Source organism: Typopeltis vanoorti, chromosome 3, assembly GCF_054136105.1.
Source record: "Typopeltis vanoorti isolate ZY-2024b chromosome 3, IOZ_Tvanoo_1.0, whole genome shotgun sequence".
NCBI lineage: Eukaryota > Metazoa > Arthropoda > Arachnida > Uropygi > Thelyphonidae > Typopeltis > Typopeltis vanoorti.
Window position 1 is genome coordinate 11502599 of NC_143551.1, and position 24361 is coordinate 11526959.

The 24361-nt window shown below is 36.3% G+C and overlaps 1 protein-coding gene across 10 annotated transcripts in view; it reads right to left on the reverse strand.

Annotated features, from left to right (window-relative positions):
* GTPBP1 (GTP-binding protein 1) overlaps positions 1-24361 on the reverse strand; it is a 375327-nt gene that overhangs the window by 143186 nt on the left and 207780 nt on the right. For all 10 annotated transcript variants that reach the window (XM_090390548.1, XM_090390543.1, XM_090390544.1 and 7 more), the window contains one exon: positions 16063-16315. In XM_090390548.1, coding sequence (XP_090246674.1) covers positions 16063-16315 — 253 coding nt within the window. The remainder of the gene's footprint in view (positions 1-16062; positions 16316-24361) is intronic.

Below are 24361 nucleotides of genomic sequence, written 5' to 3' on the forward strand. Positions count from 1 at the left end.
TCCGTGGCACATCCGAAAAAATAACCATTGATACTAAAAAAGTACAACCTACACACAGCATATAAGCCCCACCACAAACTTGCTACCCTTATCCGTTCTACGAAAGATCAGCTCCCTCCTCTCTCTCTCTGCCTGGAGTTTACAAAGTACCCTGTTCCTGTAAGCTGGCGTACTTTGGACAGACAGGCAGATCAGCATCCATCCATCTAGAGGAACACAAGTCTTACATCTTCAAACACAGCTATGGCCATTCAGGCTTGGCTGACCATGTTTTGGACACCACCCACAGGGTATCATGGAAGAAAACCACCATGCTCCACCACAGCAAATTCAAGAAAGAGAGACTTTTCTTAGAAGCAGCAGCAGCTCTCAAAAACCAACCAAATTTCAATAAATATGGTTGCATTAAGCTTCCGAAGATTTGGGAAACACTCATCACTAGAGTTCCCACCTTACATTCCAGGCCACCTACTACTGCCCTTAGAGGGTGCTCTACCTAGATAGGACTTTAGTGTCACCCACGTGGTTGGGCTTAGTATTGTTTGTTATTTGTGTATATGTTACATTAATTGTTTCTGTAATCCCCGTAGATGTCCTAGTGACTAGGATGAAATATAGGAAGTATTAAATTCTATTTTAATTCTTTTTGAGTGTTGTAAAAAATCCATTAAGCCTCCAACATGATGTCCTCACAGCACTTAAGCCTCTACACACGTAAAGCAGTATGGTAGTACATGATGAAGTTTTCCATATCTTGGTATTCTGCAAAGTACTAGAACATTGCAAGAAGAAAGCTTTTATCCATACTATGTACTGCATAGCATAGCATGTTCAACACATTAAACTTAGGAAACGTCTGAAATCTTGCAACTAGCTCAATTAAAATTAACTGAATCGACATGTCATGTTTGCAAAGAATCTAAATTGACACATATGTTCACACAAGCGAACCCTCATGACAAAGAAAAAGAGTAATGTTCAACAATGCTTCAGTATTGTTGTGTGGTATGGAATAATTTATACTGTATTTTTATTATCATACCTATTTAACTATTACTTATATCTTTTTTTGACTACTAGTATTAATAAATTAAAGACTTAATTCCATATGTTAGTCAAGTAAATATTAGTTTAATATCCAACGTTTCACTGACTGATATCTGTCAGCATTTTCAAAGGAATACACCGGTAAGCAATAGAAAGTAAAAAAAAATGAGAAAACTAACCGACAATTCTAAAAATTATATAAAGTTATCACTGTGCGTGATATAATGATATAATACATTTAATATAATCATTTCTTTTTGGTTAAATGATCTGATTAGAGTTTTCCATATATCTGGTAAGATTAGTCCTTGATTGTTATTTAAGTTACCTGTTGATCAGGCGACTGTAGCAGCTTCTTTCAATGTTCTGGAATGGTAGTTGTCTTCTACGTAGGGCATATGACTCATATCCCATTCAATATTATGGTTAGGAGAGGCAAAGTGTGAAGAAAGGCCTGATATATCCTGTCTGTTATTCCTTACATAGCCTATGTGTTCTTTCTTTCTTGTATCAAACTTCTAGATGTCTGTCCGATTTAATTAATACTGCAAGAACAAGGTATGCTATAAACTCCAGAGTATTTGTAGAAAGGATGGCTATCTTTCAGTGATCTTATAAACTTTTGAATGGTCTCAATAGGTTTGAAGGTTACTCTGATATTATATGAACTTTAGTTTAATATAACTAAAATCTACATTTGATGTTTCGACCTTTATGTCAAGGTCATCTTCTGGAGCATATAACTATACACAGAAAACAAGCTACACTACAATCAAACTGGTTTGTTAAAGTTACTGACCAACCCCTACAACAATTGTTGGATTGACCTCTGGTGAAAAAAAAAAAAAAATTATACATCAACACTAGAGTCCTATTATTAGTGTTATCTGTTGGTTGTAGACATACATTGGGTGCAACAACAAGTCTATGTATCTATCTATATATACATATATTAACATCATGATTATACATGTACATTTCAGCCAGTTGGTATGGAATAGTTTCTAATACTAGCTGAAGATTGGCTAGAGTCCTGACTTATGCTGGATCTTATATATATTAGGTCGGCTGAATGTGTGCCATCCAGATCCTTGGAATTTTCATGATATTGGGTGGTTTATCAGGATTTTGCAGGCTTCCTTAAATTTCCTTTCATACCAGGTTTTTGTGTGGTGTAAGTGGGTGCTTTTCCAGTTGATTTGGCATAAGGTGTTGAGCGCGTGATCTGAGAGGCCTGCTTCACCATAATGTTTATATTTAATGTGTCTAATGTGTTCTTTCTTGCGTATAGGGATTGTCCGTCCTGTTTCACCAATGTACAGTAAGTTACAGGTGCAGCAGATGCAATAGACTCCAGGATGTGCCAATGGGAGGAGAGTATCCTTAGAGCAGCTGAATATGGTTTTAAGTTTGGTGGGTGGTTTAAAGGTGGCATTGAGGTTATAATGTTGTAGGATTCTTTTGATTTTTTCTGATAACCCTTTAATGTATGGGATGGCTATGGTTTTACTGTAATCTAGATTCGTTTTTGTTTTATGGAATATTTTTGTTATAGCCATTATTTATGAATGTGTCGCTGATGATTTTTAGTTCTTGTTTCAGGGCTTGCTGGTTAGAGCAAATTGTAGTAGCTCTGTTTTTAAGGGTGTTAATGACTCCATATTTTTGTGATGGGTGGTGGTATGAATTAGCATGTATGTATTGTCCAGTGTGTGTGTGTTGGTTTTCGGTAGACCGTGAAGGATAGGCTGCCTGAAGGAAGACGTGTGACTAGTGTGTCTAGGAACAGGAGCAAGTTTTGATTTTCGATTTCGATGGTAAATTGTATGCGTTCGTGTTGTTTGTTCAGGTGGCTAAGGAATGTGTTTAGCATTTGTTGCCTGTATGGCCAGATCGCGAACACGTCATCAACATATCTAAGCCAGACTGTCGGTCTTAGCGTGGTGGAATCAAGATCCCTTTGCTCAAAGGTTTCCATGTAGAAGTTAGCGATTGGGGGGGGGTAGTGGTGAGTTCATGGCTGTACCTTCGTTCTGTAGGTAAAATTTGTTTTGCCACACGAAGTAACCGGACTGTAGTACATGGGCAAAGAGGGCCGTAATGTCGGACAGAAATCTGTTCTGTAGTACGCGAATTGTGTCATTGATGGGGACATTAGTGAAAAGGGCAGAAACGTCGAAACTGACTAATAAGTCATCTTTGTTGAGTGTTATGTTTTTAATTTTGTTTATAAAGTGTTGTGGAGAGGGAATGACCTACCAACTCCTTGAGAGTTGATGCTAATTTCTTGGGAAAGTGGTAATTGGGACTGTCTATTCCTTCCACAATTGGTCGAAGGGGAACATTTTGTTTGTGTATTTTCGGGACCCCATATATTCTGAGGGGGACGGGTGTAGTGGGGTTTCAGTTTTTTAACTGTGTCCGGTGGCCAAGAAGTGACGGACTTGAGTAGTTTCTCTGTTTTATTCTTTATCCTGTTTGTTGGGTTATAATTTACCAGTTCATATGTGTTGTTATCAGCTACTAGTTGATTCATCTGAAGTATGTATGTTGGCCTGTCAAGGATGACAGTGGCATTGCCTTTATCCGATTTCGTTATTATTATGTCTTGGTTGGCTTTTAATGACTTAATTGCTGCTAGTTTTGTTTTTGTGAGATTGTTCTGTATGGTTTTCTTAATGTTTAGGACATTACTAGTTTCTAATCATATTTTATTGGCTATATTGTTAGGTAGGGACCTGATGTCTCTTTCTATGTAGTAGATAAAATAAAATTTGTTTACCTTTTTAGGTGCTATTACGTAGTTAAGTCCTTTATTCAGTAGCGTAAGTTCGCCGCTGTTTAGGGTGTGGCTTGATAGGTCGATCACATGGTTCTTGCTTGCGGTGGTTGGACGCTCCATGTCTCCCTTGTTTGTTGTTCATTGTTGGTGTTTATCAGGGAGGAGGTCTCCTGATTGGAAGGATTCCTGTGATTGGCTGCAATATTTCGCCGTTGTTTCAAACTGTAGAATTTTGTCTTGAGTTTTTCTTTATTCTTTTCCAGGGTATATTTAGCCGAATTGTCAGTAATTCTTTCAAGTACTTGTAGAATGTCTGGATTAATATAGTTCGATAGTTCAGATTACAATTTTGAACCCAGATTTTCTGGAATCCATCCTATCAGAAGACCTGCTCCCCGATAAACACCAGCAATGAACAACAAACAAACAAGGGAGACAAGGATCTACCAACCACCGGCAAGCAAGAACCATGTGATCAACCTATCAAGCCACACCTTGATTAAAGTAAAACCATAGCCATCCCATACATTAAAGGGTTATCAGAAAAAATCAAAAGAATCCTACAACATTATAACCTCAATGCCACCTTTAAACCACCCACTAAACTTAAAACCATATTCAGCTGCTCTAAGGATTATCTCCTCCCATTGGCACATCCTGGACTCTATTGCATCCGCTGCACCTGTAACTTACCAAACATTGGTGAAACAGGACAGACAATCCCTATGCGCAAGAAAGAACACATTAGACACATTAAATATAAACATTATGGTGAAGCAGGCCTCTCAGATCACGCGCTTAACACCTTACACCAAATCAACTGGAAAAGCACCTACTCTTTACACCACAGAAAAACCTGGTATGAAAGGAAATTTAAGGAAGCCTGCGAAATTCTGATAAACCACCCAAATATCAACAACAAAGATGGCATGAAAATTCCAAGGATCTGGTTGGCACACATTCAGCCCACCTAATATATAAGATCCAGCATAAGTCAGGACTCTAGCCAATCTTCAGCTAGTATTAGAAACCATTCCATACCAACTGGCTGAAATGTACATGTATAATCATGATGTTAATATATGTATATAGATAGATACATAGACTTGTTGTTGCGCTCAATGTATGTCTACAACCAACAGATAACACTAATAATAGGACTCTAGCGTTGATGTATAAGTTTTTTTCACCAGAGGTCAGGTCTACAATTGTTGTAGCGGTTGGTCAGTAACTTAACAAACCAGTTTGATTGTAGTGTAGCTTGTTTTCTGTGTATAGTTATATGCTCCAGAAGATGACCTTGACATAAAGGTTGAAACGTCGAATGTAGATTTTAGTTATATTCAACTAAAGTTTTTATTCAACACGGTAGTTGTCTCCATAGTTTTCAAAAAATGCATTCGGATCACCGTGTAAGCTTAAAAGAAAGGATACTGATATTATATGGTTTTAGAAGAAGAGCTAATTTTCTGGATATGGCACTAACAAATGGAAGTTATAGAGCTGATGTATTGGGTTTCATCTCGTTGGCTTTGCGGTATGTCACAAAAGAGAATCTTGTTGATGATTCTTGTAGGGTAGCCATTTAGGGATAGATCTTTGGATATTTTCATTAATTCTTCTTGTAGGTAGCCAATTAATTGCTTCCACAACACCATCAAGTTCACATTAGAACTAGAAAAAAATAATAAACCTCCATTACTAGACATTCTTATTAAGAAACAAACTGACAATAGTAACAACCTGTCAGTATATAGAAAACCTACTAACACTGGACGCTACCTCCATTTCAACTCATCTCACCACATATCCCAGAAACTTGGCATTATCCATATGCTCAAAAAAAGAGCTATACAGTGTACCACAGACCCTGGCAACCTACAAGAAGAATTAATGAAAATATCCAAAGATCTATCCCTAAATGGCTACCCTACAAGAATCATCAACAAGATTCTCTTTGGTGACATACTGCAAAGACAGCGAGATGAAACCCAATACATCAGCTCTATAACAATTCCATTTGTTAGTGCCATATCCAGAAAATTAGCTCTTCTAAAACCATTTAATATCAGAGTAACCTTCAAACCTATTGAGACCGTTCAAAAGTTTATAAGATCACCGAAAGATAGCCATCCTTTCTACAAATACTCTGGAGTTTATAGCATACCTTGTTCTTGCAGTATTATCGGTAGTATCGGACAGACATCTAGAAGTTTTGATACAAGAAAGAAAGAACACATAGGCTATGTAAGGAATAACAGACAGGATATATCAGGCCTTTCTTCACACTTTGCCTCTCCCAACCATAATATTGAATGGGATATGAGTCATATGCCCTACACAGAAGACCACTACCATTCCAGAACATTGATAGAAGCTGCTACAGTCGCCTGATCAACAGGTAACTTAAATAAGAATCAAGGCCTAATCTTACAAGATATATGGAAAACTCTAATCAGATCATTTAACCTAAAAGAAATGAACTTTCATAAAAATTACATTAAATATCTCAACAAATAAAACGTTGCGCTTGCGACATGCATATTATATCATTGTATCAAGCACAGTGATAACTTTATATAATTTTTAGAACCGTCGGTTAGTTTCCTAGTTTTTGTTACTTTCTATTGCTTACCAGTGTATACCTTTGAAAATGCTGACAGATATCAGTCGGTGAAATGTTGGATATTAAACTAATATTTACTTAACTAACATACAGAATTAAGTCTTTAATTTATTATACTGCATTTGTTGGTCAGTTTATTTGTGAGAAAATTATACCTGCAAGAATTATACAGGCTTCCTATCAAGTTTTCAAGGTAAAAATTATGTTAGCATAAACTCAAGATGCAGGTAATGGAAAACAGAATAAACATGATTTCCAAACTAAGATAAACAATTGGATAATCATGAAAAAATAAAAAAGAACTCTATTGAAGTTTGTAGATCTGAAAAAGTAAACCAGGAAAAATGTATATAATACAGAGCAATATTTATAGTCAGTACATAAGTTAAATTAAATAGATTGCACATAGATAAATGCAAACCTTCTGAAGTCTTCTTCACAAACATCTTTCAGTTCCAACCTCAATAATGTTCAGTCAAGTTATCATACAGTTTTCCTTAACAGAAACTTAAATTTCAGCTTTATTAAGCACAAAACTCACCTCAGTTTTCCCAAAAACATGCATTTTATGTTGTCTTTCATATCAAAAGCAAAGTATGAGTAAGAAAAGAAACTGGCTCAGCGTGCTAAAGACAACCCACAAGAATTCTATTGATATGCTGCAAGCAAAAGAAAGAATGAATATGAAAGAATAAGTGGTGTGAGGGTTACAGATGCAGAATAAGTTGTTCAACTAATGAGTGCCAATTTTGTTAAAAGCTATCAACCTGGTGCATGCGACATTGAGCTCACTGCGACCTCTTCACTGGATGAAGAAACTAAGGTGTATGAGGACGAGGCATCAGAGCTGTTGCACAAACTGAATAAGAATTCAGCAATAGGGATGGATGTGATATCAGCACATGTGCTAAAAGAGTGTTCAGCTGAGCTGGCTATTCCTTTGACCAGGCTGTTTAATATGAGTCTCAGACCAGGGAAGATTCTGCAGGAATGGAGAAAATGTATGGTAATTCCATTACACAAGGGTGGTGCAAAGACTGATGTATCCAATTTTTGAAAAATTATTACCTCAGGAGTGGTGGTGGTGGTGGTGGTGACGATTTGAGAAAAAAATTGCTTTCAGAAATGGGTTGGCAGTGAATCTCTACTTTGCAATGAGCAACATAGGTTTACTAAGGGATGGTCATGTTTTAGCAACTTTCTCACATTCTACAACAATTTTACCATTGAATCAGACAAGGGGGGAATGGTTATACCATGATCCTTATGGATTTTGCTATTTTTGGCAGAATACAGCATGGTAAACTGTTACATAAATTGGAAAATATGGGTCTGGATTATAGAATATTAGCATGGATAAGAGGATGACTGACCAACAGATATCAAAAAGTGGTATATGGGGGATGTGAGTCTGCAAGATTTAAGGTAACCAGTGGTGTACCACAAAGATCAGTGCTTGGTCCACTGTTGTTCAATCTGTACATTAATGATATTGGGAAGGATCTGACAAGTGACATACACAGTGGCTCGTGGCTTGAAATCATGGGGGGTGCTGCAACTTTCGAAACATACATACGCACTGTAAGTACAGTGTATGTATATACGTGTTTGGATAAAATATCAAAATTATGGTAAAAAAATTAAACATGAAAAGATGTTGTTTATTATCGATAAAATTATACAGTTTAGTAAAATTCAAAATTACTTAAAAATAAAATATATTCTTCTTGTTTCGTTTCATGAAAAAATATTGTTTATTATCAATAAAATTATACAGTTTAGTATAATTCAAAATTACTTAAAAATAAAATCCATTATCATAAATCTAATGATGTTCTAAAATAAAAATTATAACAAATGTTATGTCTTTAATTGTAACATACAAATATTTAAAGAGACGGAGTAAACACGATAAACACTAATACTCTACTACTGGCGCAAACTGCATATAAACAACAGTAAAACTGAGTGATGGACAGTGCTGCATTATGCTAATAACTCGCATCTCACTAAAATACAGTGCTGCTAGCGTCCTTCGGCCTCCTAAGTGCTACAAGATGGATTTTTATTATTTTTTATACAAAATAAGAGAATTGTATAGGATTATTGATGATAAAATTAAATATTACAAGCAAATATAAATAAATTAATAAACATATTTATGTATCGAGAAAAATTGGGGGTGCTGCAGTTCCGCAGTGCCCATGCACGAGTCACCTCTGGACATACAGCTATTTGATGATGATGCAAAGATAGGTAGGATAATCAGGAATGCTGCTGATATGCAATACTTGCAGAATGATTTGAATACTCTGGAATTGTGGGCATGGGAAAATGGATGTCAGTAAATGTAAGGTCATTCACTTCGGCATGATTAGATATCCAATGTCGTATTATATTCGTGGGATCAAGTTTGAAGAAACTCATGCGGCTAGTGATCTTCGAGTGTTAGTATATAGGAAGTTGAAGTTCAGGGACCATGTAGCAAATATTGCAGATACAACTCAAAAGATAATTGTAATGCTGAAACGAACGTTCGCATGTAAAGATGAGGATGTCGTTTTGCCTCTTTACAAGGCCTTCATAAGACCTCACTTGGACTATTGTACACAGGTCTGGTCTCCTGGTTTCCGTTGTAATTCTGATATATTAGAAAGTGCAAAGGAGAGTGTTAAAAATGATATCATGATTATGGAATACTGATTATGAAGACAGATTGAGAATTTGTAGACTGCAGATACTAGCAAACAGGAGAAAGAAAGATGATATGATTGAGACTTACAAACTTTTGAAAGGGTCATACAGAATTTCAATTCCTGGAATTTTTCAATTTATGGAAGGTGAGGATATTACAAGAGGGCTTCTTTGAAAGCTAAGAATGATTCTGCTAAGAAGAGGGTGAGGGCTAGATTTTTCTCTCATGGGGTGGTGCATGATTGGAATGGATTCCATTGGATGTTGCGAGTGCAAGCAGTGTGAATAAGTTCAAGAATAAGTATGATAGCTGGTGCATGTAGTATGTGGCCTTCCTCGATGAGTTCCTGACCCCCTGGAGGTCTCTCATAATACTACTCCTAATAATAATAATGTTTTATCTGATATACACAGATCAGAAAATTTCCAAGTTAGAGTCTTCTCTCTCTCTCTCTCTCATCCTAAAAATACATCAAATTAATTCGCTATTTCCATCATTCTACTAATGTTACCAACCATTCTGAACACACTGAATTTCCTCTTATGGAATGCTGATTGTCTTAAGTCCAACTTTCCTAAAAAGTAAGGTCATTGTCACTGGAGATTTCAAACTACCTTTTTCTTTTGAGCTACTCTTATCCAGCTAGTAGAAATACTGAGACATTTCCTATCATCAGTGATGTTGCCGAGATTGTTCACATGCCTACCAAAATGTCAGATAACATTTTGTCAAATAACTACTCTCCAAATATTCCAGATCTCTTCCTCCATGAGGAAGGATCTGGAATATCTGGAAAAATTTATATAGATGGTTCATATATGATATATATATGAACCATCAGCATATTCGAAATTGATTTAGAAAGAGGTAAATTTAAGCAAGAAAATGCATCACATCCAAAAGAAGTCATATGCTTTCTGGTCTACTGTAAAAGCTATTGAAAATAACTTTTGTTCCAATCCTATTTCCACCTCTTTTGCAATCAGATAGTTTCGATACATCATTTCATTACCCATTTAAAAGCTAATTACCATACTTTTCTCAAATCCTTGCACTAACAATCTAGGTAAATGTCATCCATACCCACAACCTCAATACCCACTTTGACTTATTTTTTCCAGAAAGACATCATCATCAACAAATTCCTGATATGCATTTTCACAGGGTGTACAGCATACTATGATAGTAGTAAAGTTTGTGTAATTAATAACTTCCTATTACCAATTTGCGAGAAACAGATCAGAAAAATCTTGTTCAAGTTGGATACCAAAATAGTGACTGATCCCAATGGCCTTTCTGTGATAGTTCTTTAGGATGGGGCTCCACACTTCTGTCCAGTTCTAAATCTCCTTTTCATTTTCTCCTATTCCACTAGTCCAGGGATGGGGAACCGAAAGATCTTAGGTTGCATGCAGCCTTTTGAAGTGTTTGCCAGGGCCTTTTTTACATATTATGTCGATTATGTATCTTCATCATTTACAAATTATACATTCTCAAAATATGTATTTTTATTAGTTATATTTAAAAAATCATCATTTTGAAAGCACAATGTTAAAAAAAAAAAGCTCTTCTTGATCTATTCATTGTTTTATGGTTGGTGTTTCATCTTTATCCACTGTTCAAATGGTCAACACGCTATCATATTATATTAATTTGTCACAAGAAGCCACTACAAGCATAGCATGTCAGCTTGACTCGAAAAAAATTTTAGTTATGCACGTGTGTTGCCATATTGCGGTGCTGTCTTATGTATTATCATTTCATAACAAGTTGAATGAATAAGTTTTTCTTTAATTCGTTTAAAATTTTTTAAAATTTTATTTGATATCCAAAATATGAAGAACTGAACAATTAAGGAATTCTATCATGTTCTACCATCATATAATCCCTAATGAGTGTTCCTCATAAGAGTTATGCAAGTATACTTGAGAAACAGTTGAGAAGGGAAGCTTGGTGAAGAATAAGTTGGATCCAGGACAAATAGAGACTGTCAGGATCAGATTTTCACTTTACAACAAATAGTTCAGATATCGTGGGAATATAACAAAGATTTGTATTTAAGTTTTGTAGATTTGATAAAGGCATATGAAAAGGTGCCAAGAGAGAGAGAAGCTATTCAAAATGCTACAGTTATACAGTGTCAATGGAGCATTATATCAAGCAATGCTTGGTCTTTATTTGAGTTGTAAGTCAGCAGTTAGAATTGAAGGAAGTACAGAAAGATGGTTTAATGTTAAATCTGGTGTCAGACAAGGATATACATTATCCCCTCTGTTATTCATTATCTATATGGGTTACATTATGAAGAAAAGTGGTATTAAGCCTGATATGAAAATTGGAGATGTTAATCTCAGCTCTTTACTTTATGCAGATGATGTTATACTTTTAAATAAATCCAGATTTGCAAGATTCCCTGACTAAATTGAATAAATGTTGCAATAAATTTGGTATAAAATTAGTAACAACACAAAGACAATGAAAAGCAGAAACACTGAAAATATCAACTGCATCATGAATGGAGAACCTATAGACCAAGTAAAACATCTCAGATACTTAGACAATTTTTAGTGAAGACAGTAAATGAAATATGGAAATAGACAATAGAATCAACAAAGCCGGTATGGTAGGAAGTCAAGTGAATAAATTTATATGGAATACGAGAGAAAAAACACTAAATTAGCTATATACACCTGCTGTCACTCTTGTCATCCTTATCCCATACTCAAGTTTACGAGTGGTTTAAGCGATTTCAAAGTGGTCGTGAGACGCTTCAGGACAACAAAAAGCCGGGCCGTCCAAAAATTGAACTGAGCGAAGTCAACATACAAAAAGTGCATGATTTCATCAAAGAAAACCCGTAACAGTACGTGAGATTGATTGAAGATGAATTGAGGATTCCAAAATCAACTGTGCACAATATTTTGACCAAGAATTTGGGCATTCGTAAATTTAATTCACAATTTGTTCCCCACAAGTTGAATGACGACCAAAAAATTTATCGAATTGAACACTGCAAGGACCTCATTAAAACCACTCGTAAAGACACTCAAACTTCCTTGAAATGATCATTACTGGTGACGAAACATGGTGTTTTGAGTATGAACCCGAAACAAAGTGCCAGAGTGCTGAGTGGAGACCACTAGAAGAGGGGCATCCGAAAAAAAGTCGCTGGGAGAAGTCAAAAGTAATGACAATGCTGATTTGTTTCTATGATTCCAAGGGCATTATCCACAAAGAATTCATTCTGCCTGGGCAAATGGTCAACGGTATGGTGAGTTTTATCTCGAAGTTTTAAAGCGATTGATAGCGAGAATTCGTCGTGAATGGCATGAATATCGTGACGACAACCGTTTGTTAAAACACACTGTCTCTTCGCACTACAACTCGGCTTCTAATGAAACAAATGTCATAAACCATTGACACAACACTAATGAAGGTTGCCGCTTTCGACAACAAAAAGATAAAACAGGTGCTGCTGCCACTAGTTTCTTCTATTGGGTTTTTGCAAATGAAATGGGCATTGAATGACTGTCAGGTTCTTGCTGGTTGCTGAAGAAAGCAAGTGCTGAGGTATATGCAAATTTTTTATGTCATGTGGCAGCGTCACACGTGGGTGATGCAATTGTAGTATTTGTTTCATTCAACAAGCATTAAACATTGAATACTACCGACATCAAGTCAATCATGAAACCCAGTCAATTAAGGTTGCTATACCTTTACGAGTTCAAATTGGGAAATTCTGCAGTGGCTGCAGTAAAAAACATCAATAAAGCATTCAGTGGAGGAACTACTAATGAGAGATCCACTCGGCGTTGGTTTGCAAAATTTCGCTCAGGAAATTTGAGGCTACAAAACGAATCCTGTGGCCATCGTCCTTCCTCCATTGATTCGAATGAATTAAAGGATTTAATCGAATCAGATCCACGACAAACTGTAGGAGAGATCGGCCAGACACTAAGTATTACACTTCTCAACTGTTTCACAGCACTTGGCAATAATATGAAAAGTAAGAAAGCTCGACAAGTGGGTGCCTCACGAACTCACTGATGAAAATGAAGCTTGGAAGTGTGCTCATCTCTCTTAAAAAGTAAAGAAGAAAGGTTCCTGCAACGAATTGTGACTGTGGATCAGAAATGGATATTCTACGACAACTACGTACACGTTCATTGCAGTGGTTGGGAGTGAAAGACGCTCCAGGAAGGACTCCAAACGCACCTCTGCATCCAATGAAGAGGTCTACTGTATGGTGGTCTTCTGCTGGTGTTATTCACTACTCACTCCTTCCACGAAGTGAAACGATAAATGCAGCTCAATATTGTACAGATATGCGGCAAATGCATGATAAATTGTGCCTTAAGCAACCAGCACTTGTGAATAGACAAGGAGTCATATTGCTTCAGGATAACGCCTGACCACACATACAGCAGTGTCAACCATACAGCACAATTTGGGATACAAAATTCTGCCTCATCCTCCATACTATCCTGACATTTCCCCAACAGATTACCATTTTTTCTAGCACTTGAGCCATTTTTTGTCCAAGAAATGCTTTGTCAATCAATTTATCAGGCAGTGGAGGACTTCATCACTTCCAGAGACACTGATTTTTACAAATGTGGTATAAATGACCTTGCTACACGTTGGCAACAATGCATTGATGCTGCTGGAGATTACTTTGATTAAACAGATATTCTTCTTCTTTTTATTCTCTTCTTTTTCAATCGTCCTTAAAATCGGCCATTTCATTTGCAACAACCAAATATTTTCAAAAAGTTCAGTTTCTTTTTGGACAGATGGTGTACAAGACAGTGTTCAAACCAATTTTAACTTATGGATTTGAGAGCTGGGTTAGGAAAAAAACACTTGACCAAAGACTAGAGACTACAGATATGAGAGTCCTGAGAAAGATTCGTGGCACGAACAGATGGCAATGGCAATATCATATTAAAAATGAGGATATTAGGAAAGAGCCTGATATTTGTTAGTATCCAGGAATGTGTTAGCAGGGTTTCAAGGCAGTTCGTCCAATCAAAATCTCGTCCAGTAGGACATTTCGTCCAATCTTATTCATCCAATCCCATTTGTCCAATTCTTCATATCAGTTGGAGTTATAAGTAACTTGTGATCATTAATAATAGTCAATTGATGTTAAAATTTTTTTGTAATTTATCCTTAAAATTTGGCAGTGCTGAATATGGTGGAAATTGTGATGAGTGACAGGGGTAAACCAATGCTTTATCTACAAAATTATTATCATCATTTTCACTCTTATAACAAGAATAAGACTAGATGGTATTGGCGATGTGAGGTTCGTGACAGTTGCAATGCTAGGTGCATCATAACTGCCAGTTTAGACAACATCGTGGTGTACAAAGACAGCAAGGACGATCACCAACATGAATCAGGCATGGATGGAGAGGTTAGAAAAGTTAAAAATAATCTAAAGAGAAGGGCGCAAGACAATATGCATGGTCCACTCTCATACGTTATGCGTATAGTTATAGGACAAATTCGGCAAGATTTTTACTTATGTTGCCGGACAGGAATAGTTTACGGAGGCAAAGCAAAGGCACTGGGGGGATCCCCCCTTTCGAGTCTTCAAAATTTGAGTCATCAGAATTTCAAGAACCAGCCTACCAGTCTGGAAGTCGGGCACCGTAGCCCCCCTAGTATATATACAGGGTGTTCGGGATAAATTTGACATATTTATAATTAATTATATTTTTCCGTAAGTTACATGTATTAACACACACTTCTCTTCATTTAAAAGTTTGGACCCTTCTTCATTCATATACAAGATGTCAGAAAGGATGGATAGCTGGAACCCACCTGAATCATGGAAGAGAATAACTTGTATCATGATGATTCGTGCCTGCCATCAAAATAAGGATATTACGACTGCTGCCCAATGCTCCCTGAATACAGTAAAAACAATCAGGCATGAACTAGAGACTTGCAATGGTGACTACGAGGATGTAGCAAGAAGAAAGATCCCTAGCAGACGATCTGATTGCGTTCGTACAGCAGAATTCCTCGCAAATCTGCAGGAACAGGTGTTGAAGAACCCTGGCATTGGAATTCGGGCTTTGTTCGTGGAGTTGCTAACTGTAGTCAAGCCCTGGATAACAAGGGTAGCCAATGGTAGGCCGTATGTATGGCAGCAGGATTCGGCCCCTTGCCACACCTCTGGGAAAAGTCAAAAATGGTTGTCTGAAAATTTCTACGACTTCACCAGTCCAAATGTTTGGCCTCCAAACTCCCCAGACCTTAACCCCATGGATTATTTTGTATGGGGCGCAGTTGAAAAAGACACCAATCGCACTTCCAGTAATACAAAAGCCCAGTTAATGGATAAAATTAAAACAGTTTTTGCGGCCCTTCCCAGGGAGACTGTAGCATCAGCTTGTTCGAGGTTCCGAAGCAGAATTGAAGCTGTGATCGATGCTAATGGTGGTTATTTTGAGTAAATCTTGTTGATAGTATTGTAATTAACTCTGCCTGTAATGTTTTTTTGTCAATTCATTAAATTTAATAGATACAAAGAAGATTTTCTTTTTCCTTACGAAACTGTCAAATTTATCCCGAACACCCTGTATATTTATATGTGTGTGTGTTTGTGTGTGTGTTCTCTTCACAAAAACAGCAACAACAAAAAGCAATGAATAAAGCCAAACACAACCTTGCCTATACAAGTACAGAAGGCTATGCTTGGTTATGAAACCAGTTAGGAGTTTAGTGGAAATTTGCAAGACAGGGGGAGGAAATCAGCAACTACTAAATCCTGAGAAATTGAAAATTTTTACTGTTTGGTGTAAGGTAATCTTGATGTCAACATAACTTGGATAATCAAAATGTTATTGTATTACTTCATATTAAAATAAGGTAACAGTAAATGTTAATAAAGATTTCCACCTTTGAAGAAGCTTCACATATTTTGATCCAATCAAGTTGGCCACCATGAGAATCTGGTTTGTTCACAACATTTCCACAGCTGTCAAACCCCAAAATATCATTTCCAACACTAGATGTTCTCCCGGATTCCATTTCATGTTTGTGACGAAAGAGTTTCTGACGAGCAAAACCCCTACCATTATCTAATTCTCCATGAGTTAGCACACCTAATAAAGTACTTTTTCCAGCATCCACATTTCCAACCACAGCCACTCTATAAAGAAAATATGATGATCACTCAACAAAGCTATTAACCTGTAATTATATGCATTTAAAATGAAAACTAGTAAAGAGACTGAATAATATATATTATCAGAGATGTTGTTTTGAGATTGATTAAAAACTAAGTAAAATCGATGCTTCAATTATCTATCAAGTTCTCTGATAATTATTTAAAACAAATCTTTAAAAATATATATATAGCTCACTGCCAACTCTTAAGTTGTCGTTGCATTTCTGAAATACCTCGTGAATACTGAATCATTCAAAATATGTACGTTTTTGCATAAGTAATAAATAAGACATATAACAAATTTATATTGAATAAAACTGTTGACAGGAAGTTAATAACAATGAAAACCTAATTATTGGGCTATCACAGTATCCAAATGACCCTTGAGAAATTATGATACAATAACTTTCATGTGCGGGCCATGTAGAAGACATGTGAGTTTTTAGATGTGTAAGGTGTGTTTGATGGCCGAAAAGACTTGTATAAGATGGATGGCCTGCACTTGAATTCATTTGGCATCAGAAGCCTGAAAAAATTACTTCTTGGTATGAGACCTAATGCAGAGAATCAGGGAAACTAGATCATCAAGGTAGAAATGGGAAAAATGTGTGTGAAAGTTCAGCTATGGTATGCAAATGTGATAAAGATATGAATGTCTTCAAATATGTTTATGTATGTGGCAAATGGGTTGAAAAATATGCTTTGGGTTTGGACCTTTTAAGTATGTCTGGGGAGGGAAAGGAGAAAATTCTAAAACAAGACCAAATACATTGCATATCTAATTATAAGAATAGGCTAGGTGGTAATTTATTATGCCTATACACAAATGCCAGGAGCATTAGAAACAAAGGGGTTGAGTTTGTTGCTTAATTGAATATGATGTGGCCTAAGATTGTTGACAATAATAAAACCTGGCTATCAGAATCTGGTATGGGAAGTGAAATAGAGTGTAATTGGTATACTATTTTTAGGAAAGACAGAAGAGTTAGGAGAGGAGGAGGAGTGCTACTAATGATATCAGATGACTTAAGTTCAGTTAAGGTAAAAACACAGAAAGCAGTGATGGTAACAATGTCCCATGTAATGCAAGTTTGAGTCTATCTGGTGTGAAGTGGTGGTTAACAGAATGAAATATATGGTGGGGGTGTTATTACAGACCTGGTGGCTCAGTTGCAGGGACGAAGAAATGCATCACCAATTTATTAGCCTATGGGTACCAAACAAATGAGCATTATGGATGATTTTAATTTTTCAAATTGATTCGGTAGAAGAGAAATCTTGTGATAAGAAAGAAAAGAAATTTATTGAATTGTTGCGAGCCAATTTTCACAAACAGCATGAGAAAGAAGGAACTCAAGGTCAAAGAGTGTTGGATTTGCTCATAACATCAGCAATCTCTGTCAAGAATATGGCCATTTTACCACCAAATGATGACAGTGATCACGCTGTATTTTCTTGGGAAGCATCTAACTTATTGATGCTCTGATTAAAACAGGTTACATGCTGAACTACAAAGCTGGAAATTATCATCGACTTAGGAGAATACCATCTTTGGTTCCATGGTATCAGTTACTGAATAGGAAAAATGTCAGCAATGCAAAGGAATCTTTGAAAAAGTGTTTAAATGAGGAGGTATCTGAATGTATCCCCTAGTGTTCGAAGAATAAATAGGTTGGAAGTGAAATGGATGTGCAACCTTATTAAGCAAGAGATCCACAAGAAGATGATGTGGAAAGAATATCATGAGAATAAGTGTGACAGGAGTTATGAAATATATAAAGCTCAGGCCAAAAAAGTAATGAGTATTGTTACTTTTGTTACAAGTATTGTTTCAATTTCTCATTACTATTGTAACGAGAAAAGAAAATAAACAAGCAAGCTAAAGGCGATCCAAAAATAATTTTATTGTTATGCCGCAAGCAAAAGAAAGAATGAATGTGGAAGAATAACTTCATTGAATGCAGATGGTACTTGAGTGATAGAAGCTAATGAGATTGTTCAGTTAATGAGTGCTCACATTGCTAAGATGTATCAACTAGAAATTAGTTTACGGAAATAACAACGCATATAAAGTATATTAATTAAAGATAACTTTAATAAATAACTTCTATATTTCGGCAACGTCACGCTGCCATCTTCAGGAACATAAAGATATGGTATGTGCACGTAGGCACTAACAAAAGCAAATGAGGAAGAAAGCAGGAAACTAATATTTTTCCTAAAGTCCTAATGGTGCCCTCTGGAGGGCTAATTTGGTTATCTTGGCAGTTGGGCTGAAGTTCTCAAAATGTAGGTCTCCCAAATTTGGGGTAGTTTCATGTACCCAAATTTGTTGAGGTTAGCAACGTTTTTTAGAGCTGCTGAAGATTCTTTGAATAATCTTTCGTATTTAAACTTGCTGCGGTGCTAAATCAAAAGGACTACAAAGATAAGCTTAATGCTTTAGTACTAGACCATACCACTTACCTCCCTATTGAATATAATCCTATCAGCTCTCAGATTAGAACTCTCCACAGACTCCTTAAGAAAGTCACTTCTTGGCCTGTGGAAGTCAATAACAAACTAAAACCTTACAACTCTAGACCCCCCCCCCCCGATTATATGGACTCCCAAAAATACATAAACAAAATGTGCCATTACTTCCCATAGTGGATGGCATTGATTCCCCCACATATAAATTAGCCAAACATTCAGCCGAAACGCTCACACACTATACTGGCAACACACCATCACACATAAAAAACTCGGCCCACTTTAAAGTCAGTATAGAAAACCTCTCACTCCAACACACTGACATAATGGTCAGTTTTGACGTCTCCTCCCTATTCACTAATGTCCCACTCAAAGAAACCCTAGAGCTCATCCAAGCCAAGTTTCCTCCCAATATCTCAGCCCTATTTCAGTTCACAATGAACTCAGGCTATTTCGTTTGACAAGGAAAGTTCTACAAACAGATAGAGGGAACAGCCATGGGTTCACCACTTTCCCCACCCTTGGCCAATTTCTTTATGGAGACCTTTGAAGAGAAAGCTTTAAACTCCGCCCCACAAAAACTCACGATTTGGCTTCGTTATGTGGATGATGTGTTTGCTATTTGGCCACATGGCTCAGACTCACTCCACTCCTTCCTAACACACTTAAACAACCAACACCCCACAGTCCAGTTCACCTTAGAAAAAGAAGAAAACAACACTCTCCCCTTCCTAGACACTTTAATCACCCACCAGCTTGATGGATCTTTGGTTTTCTCTGTTTACAGAAAACTCACCCATACTGGCAGATACATTCACCAGCAATCCCACCATCCTCCCCTCACAACAATATGGGGTGATAAAAACACTATATAACAGGGCAAAATTAATCTGCTCAGATGACAAGGCCCTAACTACTGAACTAAACCACATCCTCAACACTTTCTTAGCCAATGGCTATAACCCCAAAAAAATCCAAAAAATACTAAAATCGGTAAACCGCAACCCCCCCCCCCCTCCACAATAAAGATTACACCAAATCTATCACCATCCCCTACATCCAGGGCACCTCTAAGAAAATAACCAATATCCTCAAAAAATATGACCTTACTTCTTGTTACAAACCATATAAAAAGTTGGCATCCCTTATCCGCTCTACCAAAGACCAACCACTTCCCCTAGACCTACCTGGTGTATACCAGGTCCCTTGCAGCTGCAAATTGTCCTACTCTGGCCAAACAGGCAGAACAACAAATATCAGGATTTCAGAACACCAAGACTACATCCGGTTTCACCAGTACAGCCGCTCTGGGCTGGCAAACCATGCCTTAGATACCCACCATAGAATTCGTTGGAAGAAAACAAAAATAATTCATCGCAGCAAGTTTAAATACGAAAGATTATTCAAAGAATCTTCAGCAGCTCTAAAAAACGTTCCTAACCTCAACAAATTTGGGTGCATGAAACTACCCCAAATTTGGGAGACCTACATTTTGAGAACTTCAGCCCAACTGCCAAGATAACCAAATTAGCCCGACAGAGGGCACCATTATGACTTTAGGAAAAATATCAGTTTCCTGCTTTCTTCCTCATTCGCTTTTGTTAGTGCCTGCGTGCACATACCATATCTTTATGTTCCTGAAGATGGCAGCGTGACGTTGCCGAAATACAGAAGTTATTTATTAAAGTTATCTTTAATTAATATACTTTATATGCGTTGTTATTTCCGTAAACTAATTACCAGTTATGTATGACCAATGTATAAGCCTTGCTACTAGAATTATGTATCAACTAGGTGTATGTAACATGGTGTACAGTGTACAATGCTAATGCTACATTGGATGAAGAGTTAGAGGTTCGTGAAAATGAAGTTGAAGAGCTGTTGGATAACCTGGATAAGAATTTGTCTATAGGGACAGATGGAATATCAAACAGTTTGGAAAAGGAATGTTCAGCTAAATTGGCTTTGCTTTTTCACATATTTGTATAACTTGAGTCTCAGCTCAGGAATAATAGCACAGGAATGGAAGGAATGTATGTTAGTCCCATTGTACAAGGGTGGTGCAAAAACTGATGTGTCTAATTACTGACCTATCATTATCTCTGGTGCGGTAGTGAAGATTTTAGAGAAGTAAGTTCGTAAGAACTCGCATACAGAAATGGGTAGACAAACATGGTACAATCTGCAAGGAACAGCATGGGTTTATTAAAGGAAGGTCATATTTTAGCAATTTTTTCATATTTTATAACAATGTTACGGCCGAGTTGGATAAAGGGAATGGATATACACTATGATAATGTTGGATTTTTCTAAGGCATTTGATAGGATACAACATGAAAGGCTGTTGCATAAACTGGAGAATATGGGATTGGAATATAAACTCTTGAAATGGATCAGGGAATGGTTGACAGACAGATATCAGAAAATGGTATACAGTGGGTGTGAGTCTGTCAGATTTAAGGTGACCAGTGGTGTACCTCAGGGTTCAATCCTTGGTCCATTATTGTTCAATCTATAGATTAAGGCAGGATCTAACATCAGATGCGCAATTGTTTGCCGATGATGCAAAGATAGGCAGGGCACTCAGGGATGCTACTGATATTCAGCAATTACAAAATGATTTGAATTGGCTGGAAATTTCAGCAAATGAAAATGACTGTTATTTTAATGTTAGTAAGCATAAAGTTATGCACTTTTGCGTGATTGAAGTTCCAGTGGCATGTTATATTAGCAAGGTGATGCTACAAGTAATTGATGAGGCAAGGGATCATGGTGTATTGGTGAATAAGAATTTAAAGTTCAAAGCTCACATAGCAAAGTTGCAAATACAACTCAGAGGATAATTGCGATGTAAAAGTGAACCTTGAGATGTAAGTTAAGTCATTTTGCCTCTTTATAAGATTTTGATAAGATCACACACCTGGAATATTGTGCACAGGTTTGGTCTTCCAATTTCCACAGGGATAAAGAAGCGGTGAAAATGGTGCAAAGAAGAGTTACAAAGATTATATCATGATTATGGGATTTAGATTATGAGGACAGATTGTGAGTATGTGGATTGCAGACTCTGGTTAGCAGGAGAAAGAGGAGGTGATATTATAGTCTATAAACTTTTGAATGGGTGTTATAGGATATCAACCGATGAAATTTTTCGTTATATCGAAGATGGGGAAAGAACACGGGGGGGGGGGGGCATCAATGGAAGTTAAGTTTGTTCACAGTAAGGGGTAAGAGCTAGGTTATTCTCCCAGAGAGCAGTGAGTGAGTGGAACAATTTGCCCTTAAGGGTAGCGAGTGCATCTAATGTGAATGAATTTAAGGGAAGATACAATAGCCGGTTTGGGGGATTTATAGCCTCCCTCGATGAGTCCTTGACTCCCTAGAGGTCTCAGGTAATAATTAAAACAGAAGTCAGGGATACACTTTTTTTTTTTTTTAGATGATTTATGATATTACTGATGATTTTTTTTTAAACCAACAATAATTAAAAGAAATTACATTTGTGGGATTTACTTGTAGATTTATTATTACACATGTTTTGCTGCTTACTAATGGCTTCATCAGCCATTAATATAAATGTAAATATATAAGTATATTTACATTTATATTATAAATGTAAATATACTTGTACCAAATATACTTATACCAAAGATAAATGTACTAAAGAATATACAAAATATCTTACCAGTTCTAACAGCTTGTTTTGAAATGTATAACAATTAATAATAACACAGATTTGTCAAGCATGTCATTTGACATATGAAACACATATGTTCGATGTTAATGAAGATGTAAACAACAGGTGCTTTTCAAGTCAATTCTATGTAGATCCGATCCAAGTGTTTAATCCTTGTATCCAAGTGTAGAGATATTTCACATATAAACTTTCTTTGCATGTGAAGTATCTTCACAGTTGATGTGAAGTTATCAGTTGATGATTTGGTATATATGTATGGTTGCATTGGTATGTAGTATAGTAAGTAACAGGGCAGATGAAATTTTAGTCAAAGCTGTTTACAAGAACTATATCATTTCCCTTGTTTGCTTTGCAGATGATATAGTTCTTGTAAACAGCTTTGACTATGATGCTAAAATTTCATCTGCCCTGTTACTTACTATACTGCGTACCAATGAAACCATACATACCAAATCATCAACTGATAACTTCACATCAACTGTGAAGATATTTCACATGCAAACAAAGTTTATATGTGAAATATCTCCACGCTTGGATACAAGGATTAAACACTTGGATCGGATCTACATAGAATTGACTTGAAAGGAACCTGTTGTTTACATCACACCAAAACGCTGGTATGAAACATAAATTTAAGGAGGACTGTGAAATCCTTAACAACCATCCTAATCTTAACAATAATGATGGTTCTAAAAATCCCAAGAATATGTAAGGTACATATTCTACCCATATAACCTTTTTGTGTAAGATTTAATTATAAATAAGATAGTAAGTAATCCAGGATCTTGACTGTTGCTGTAATAAAACTATCTATATGAATTCATTCTCTGATGATGTTATAAATAGCTTTGATGTAGTTTTTTCCCCCCACTAGAGGTCATGCCAGTAGAATATCGGTTGATCAAAACAGTGTCTCTTTGGGCATATTGTCTGAAATGTAATACAGTTTCTCTCTCTCTATGTGTATGTCCAGATAATGACCTTAATATGAAGGTCAAAAATTCTAACACTGTTATAGTCTCCATATTTTGTCTGAAATGAAATGGATCAGACTTGGATAAAAGGATTAAACGAGAATATGTTTTCTTCACAAGTATAATTTACAATCATTAGTCTGAATATGTGAAGACCAAGTAGATCACATTTGGTTTCTAAGTAAATAAAGTAACAGGACAGATGAAATTTTGGTATCATAGTCAAAACTGTTTACAAGAACAGTATCATTTCCCTTGTTTGCTTTGCAGATGATTATGTCTTGATTATTAAGCAAACTTATAAGTACTTCCCTTTCCAATGTAATAATATTTCTTCTTGGAAAATCAGCTCGCATTGAAGAGGATGCAGTAATAAATCTAGTGTTTGAAACTTTACATTGAGATAAATATTTGTTGGTTCTTTTTAGTTTACTTAAAATGGAAGTTTCTAAATGGTTAAATTTGTAAAGGAGAGAGATTTACAAGTATTTTCTCCATAATTAAAGAATGGTTTGCTTCATATCAGAGTCGGTATAGGAAGTTAAATTTTATTACAGCTTAATTTAACCATTTCAAATGTAGATGAAGATACAGTCAAAAGGGTTAGATTATGCTGTACCTCCAAAAATCATTCCTATTATGGACTTTATGCTTAGTATTGATAAAGACCTTTATAATTTCTCATATTCATTAATGAGTAAAATTTGTTTTCGAGCTGCATATGTTTAATTTAAATCCATACCTCATCACAAACTTATCGAAGAATGATATCATCATCATCAATTTCCTGATATGTGTCCTCAAGGGGTGTTCAGGCTACTCACACAGTACAGGATTAATATTTACACTATTAACAATCTCCTATCCACAATTTTCCTCCAAATC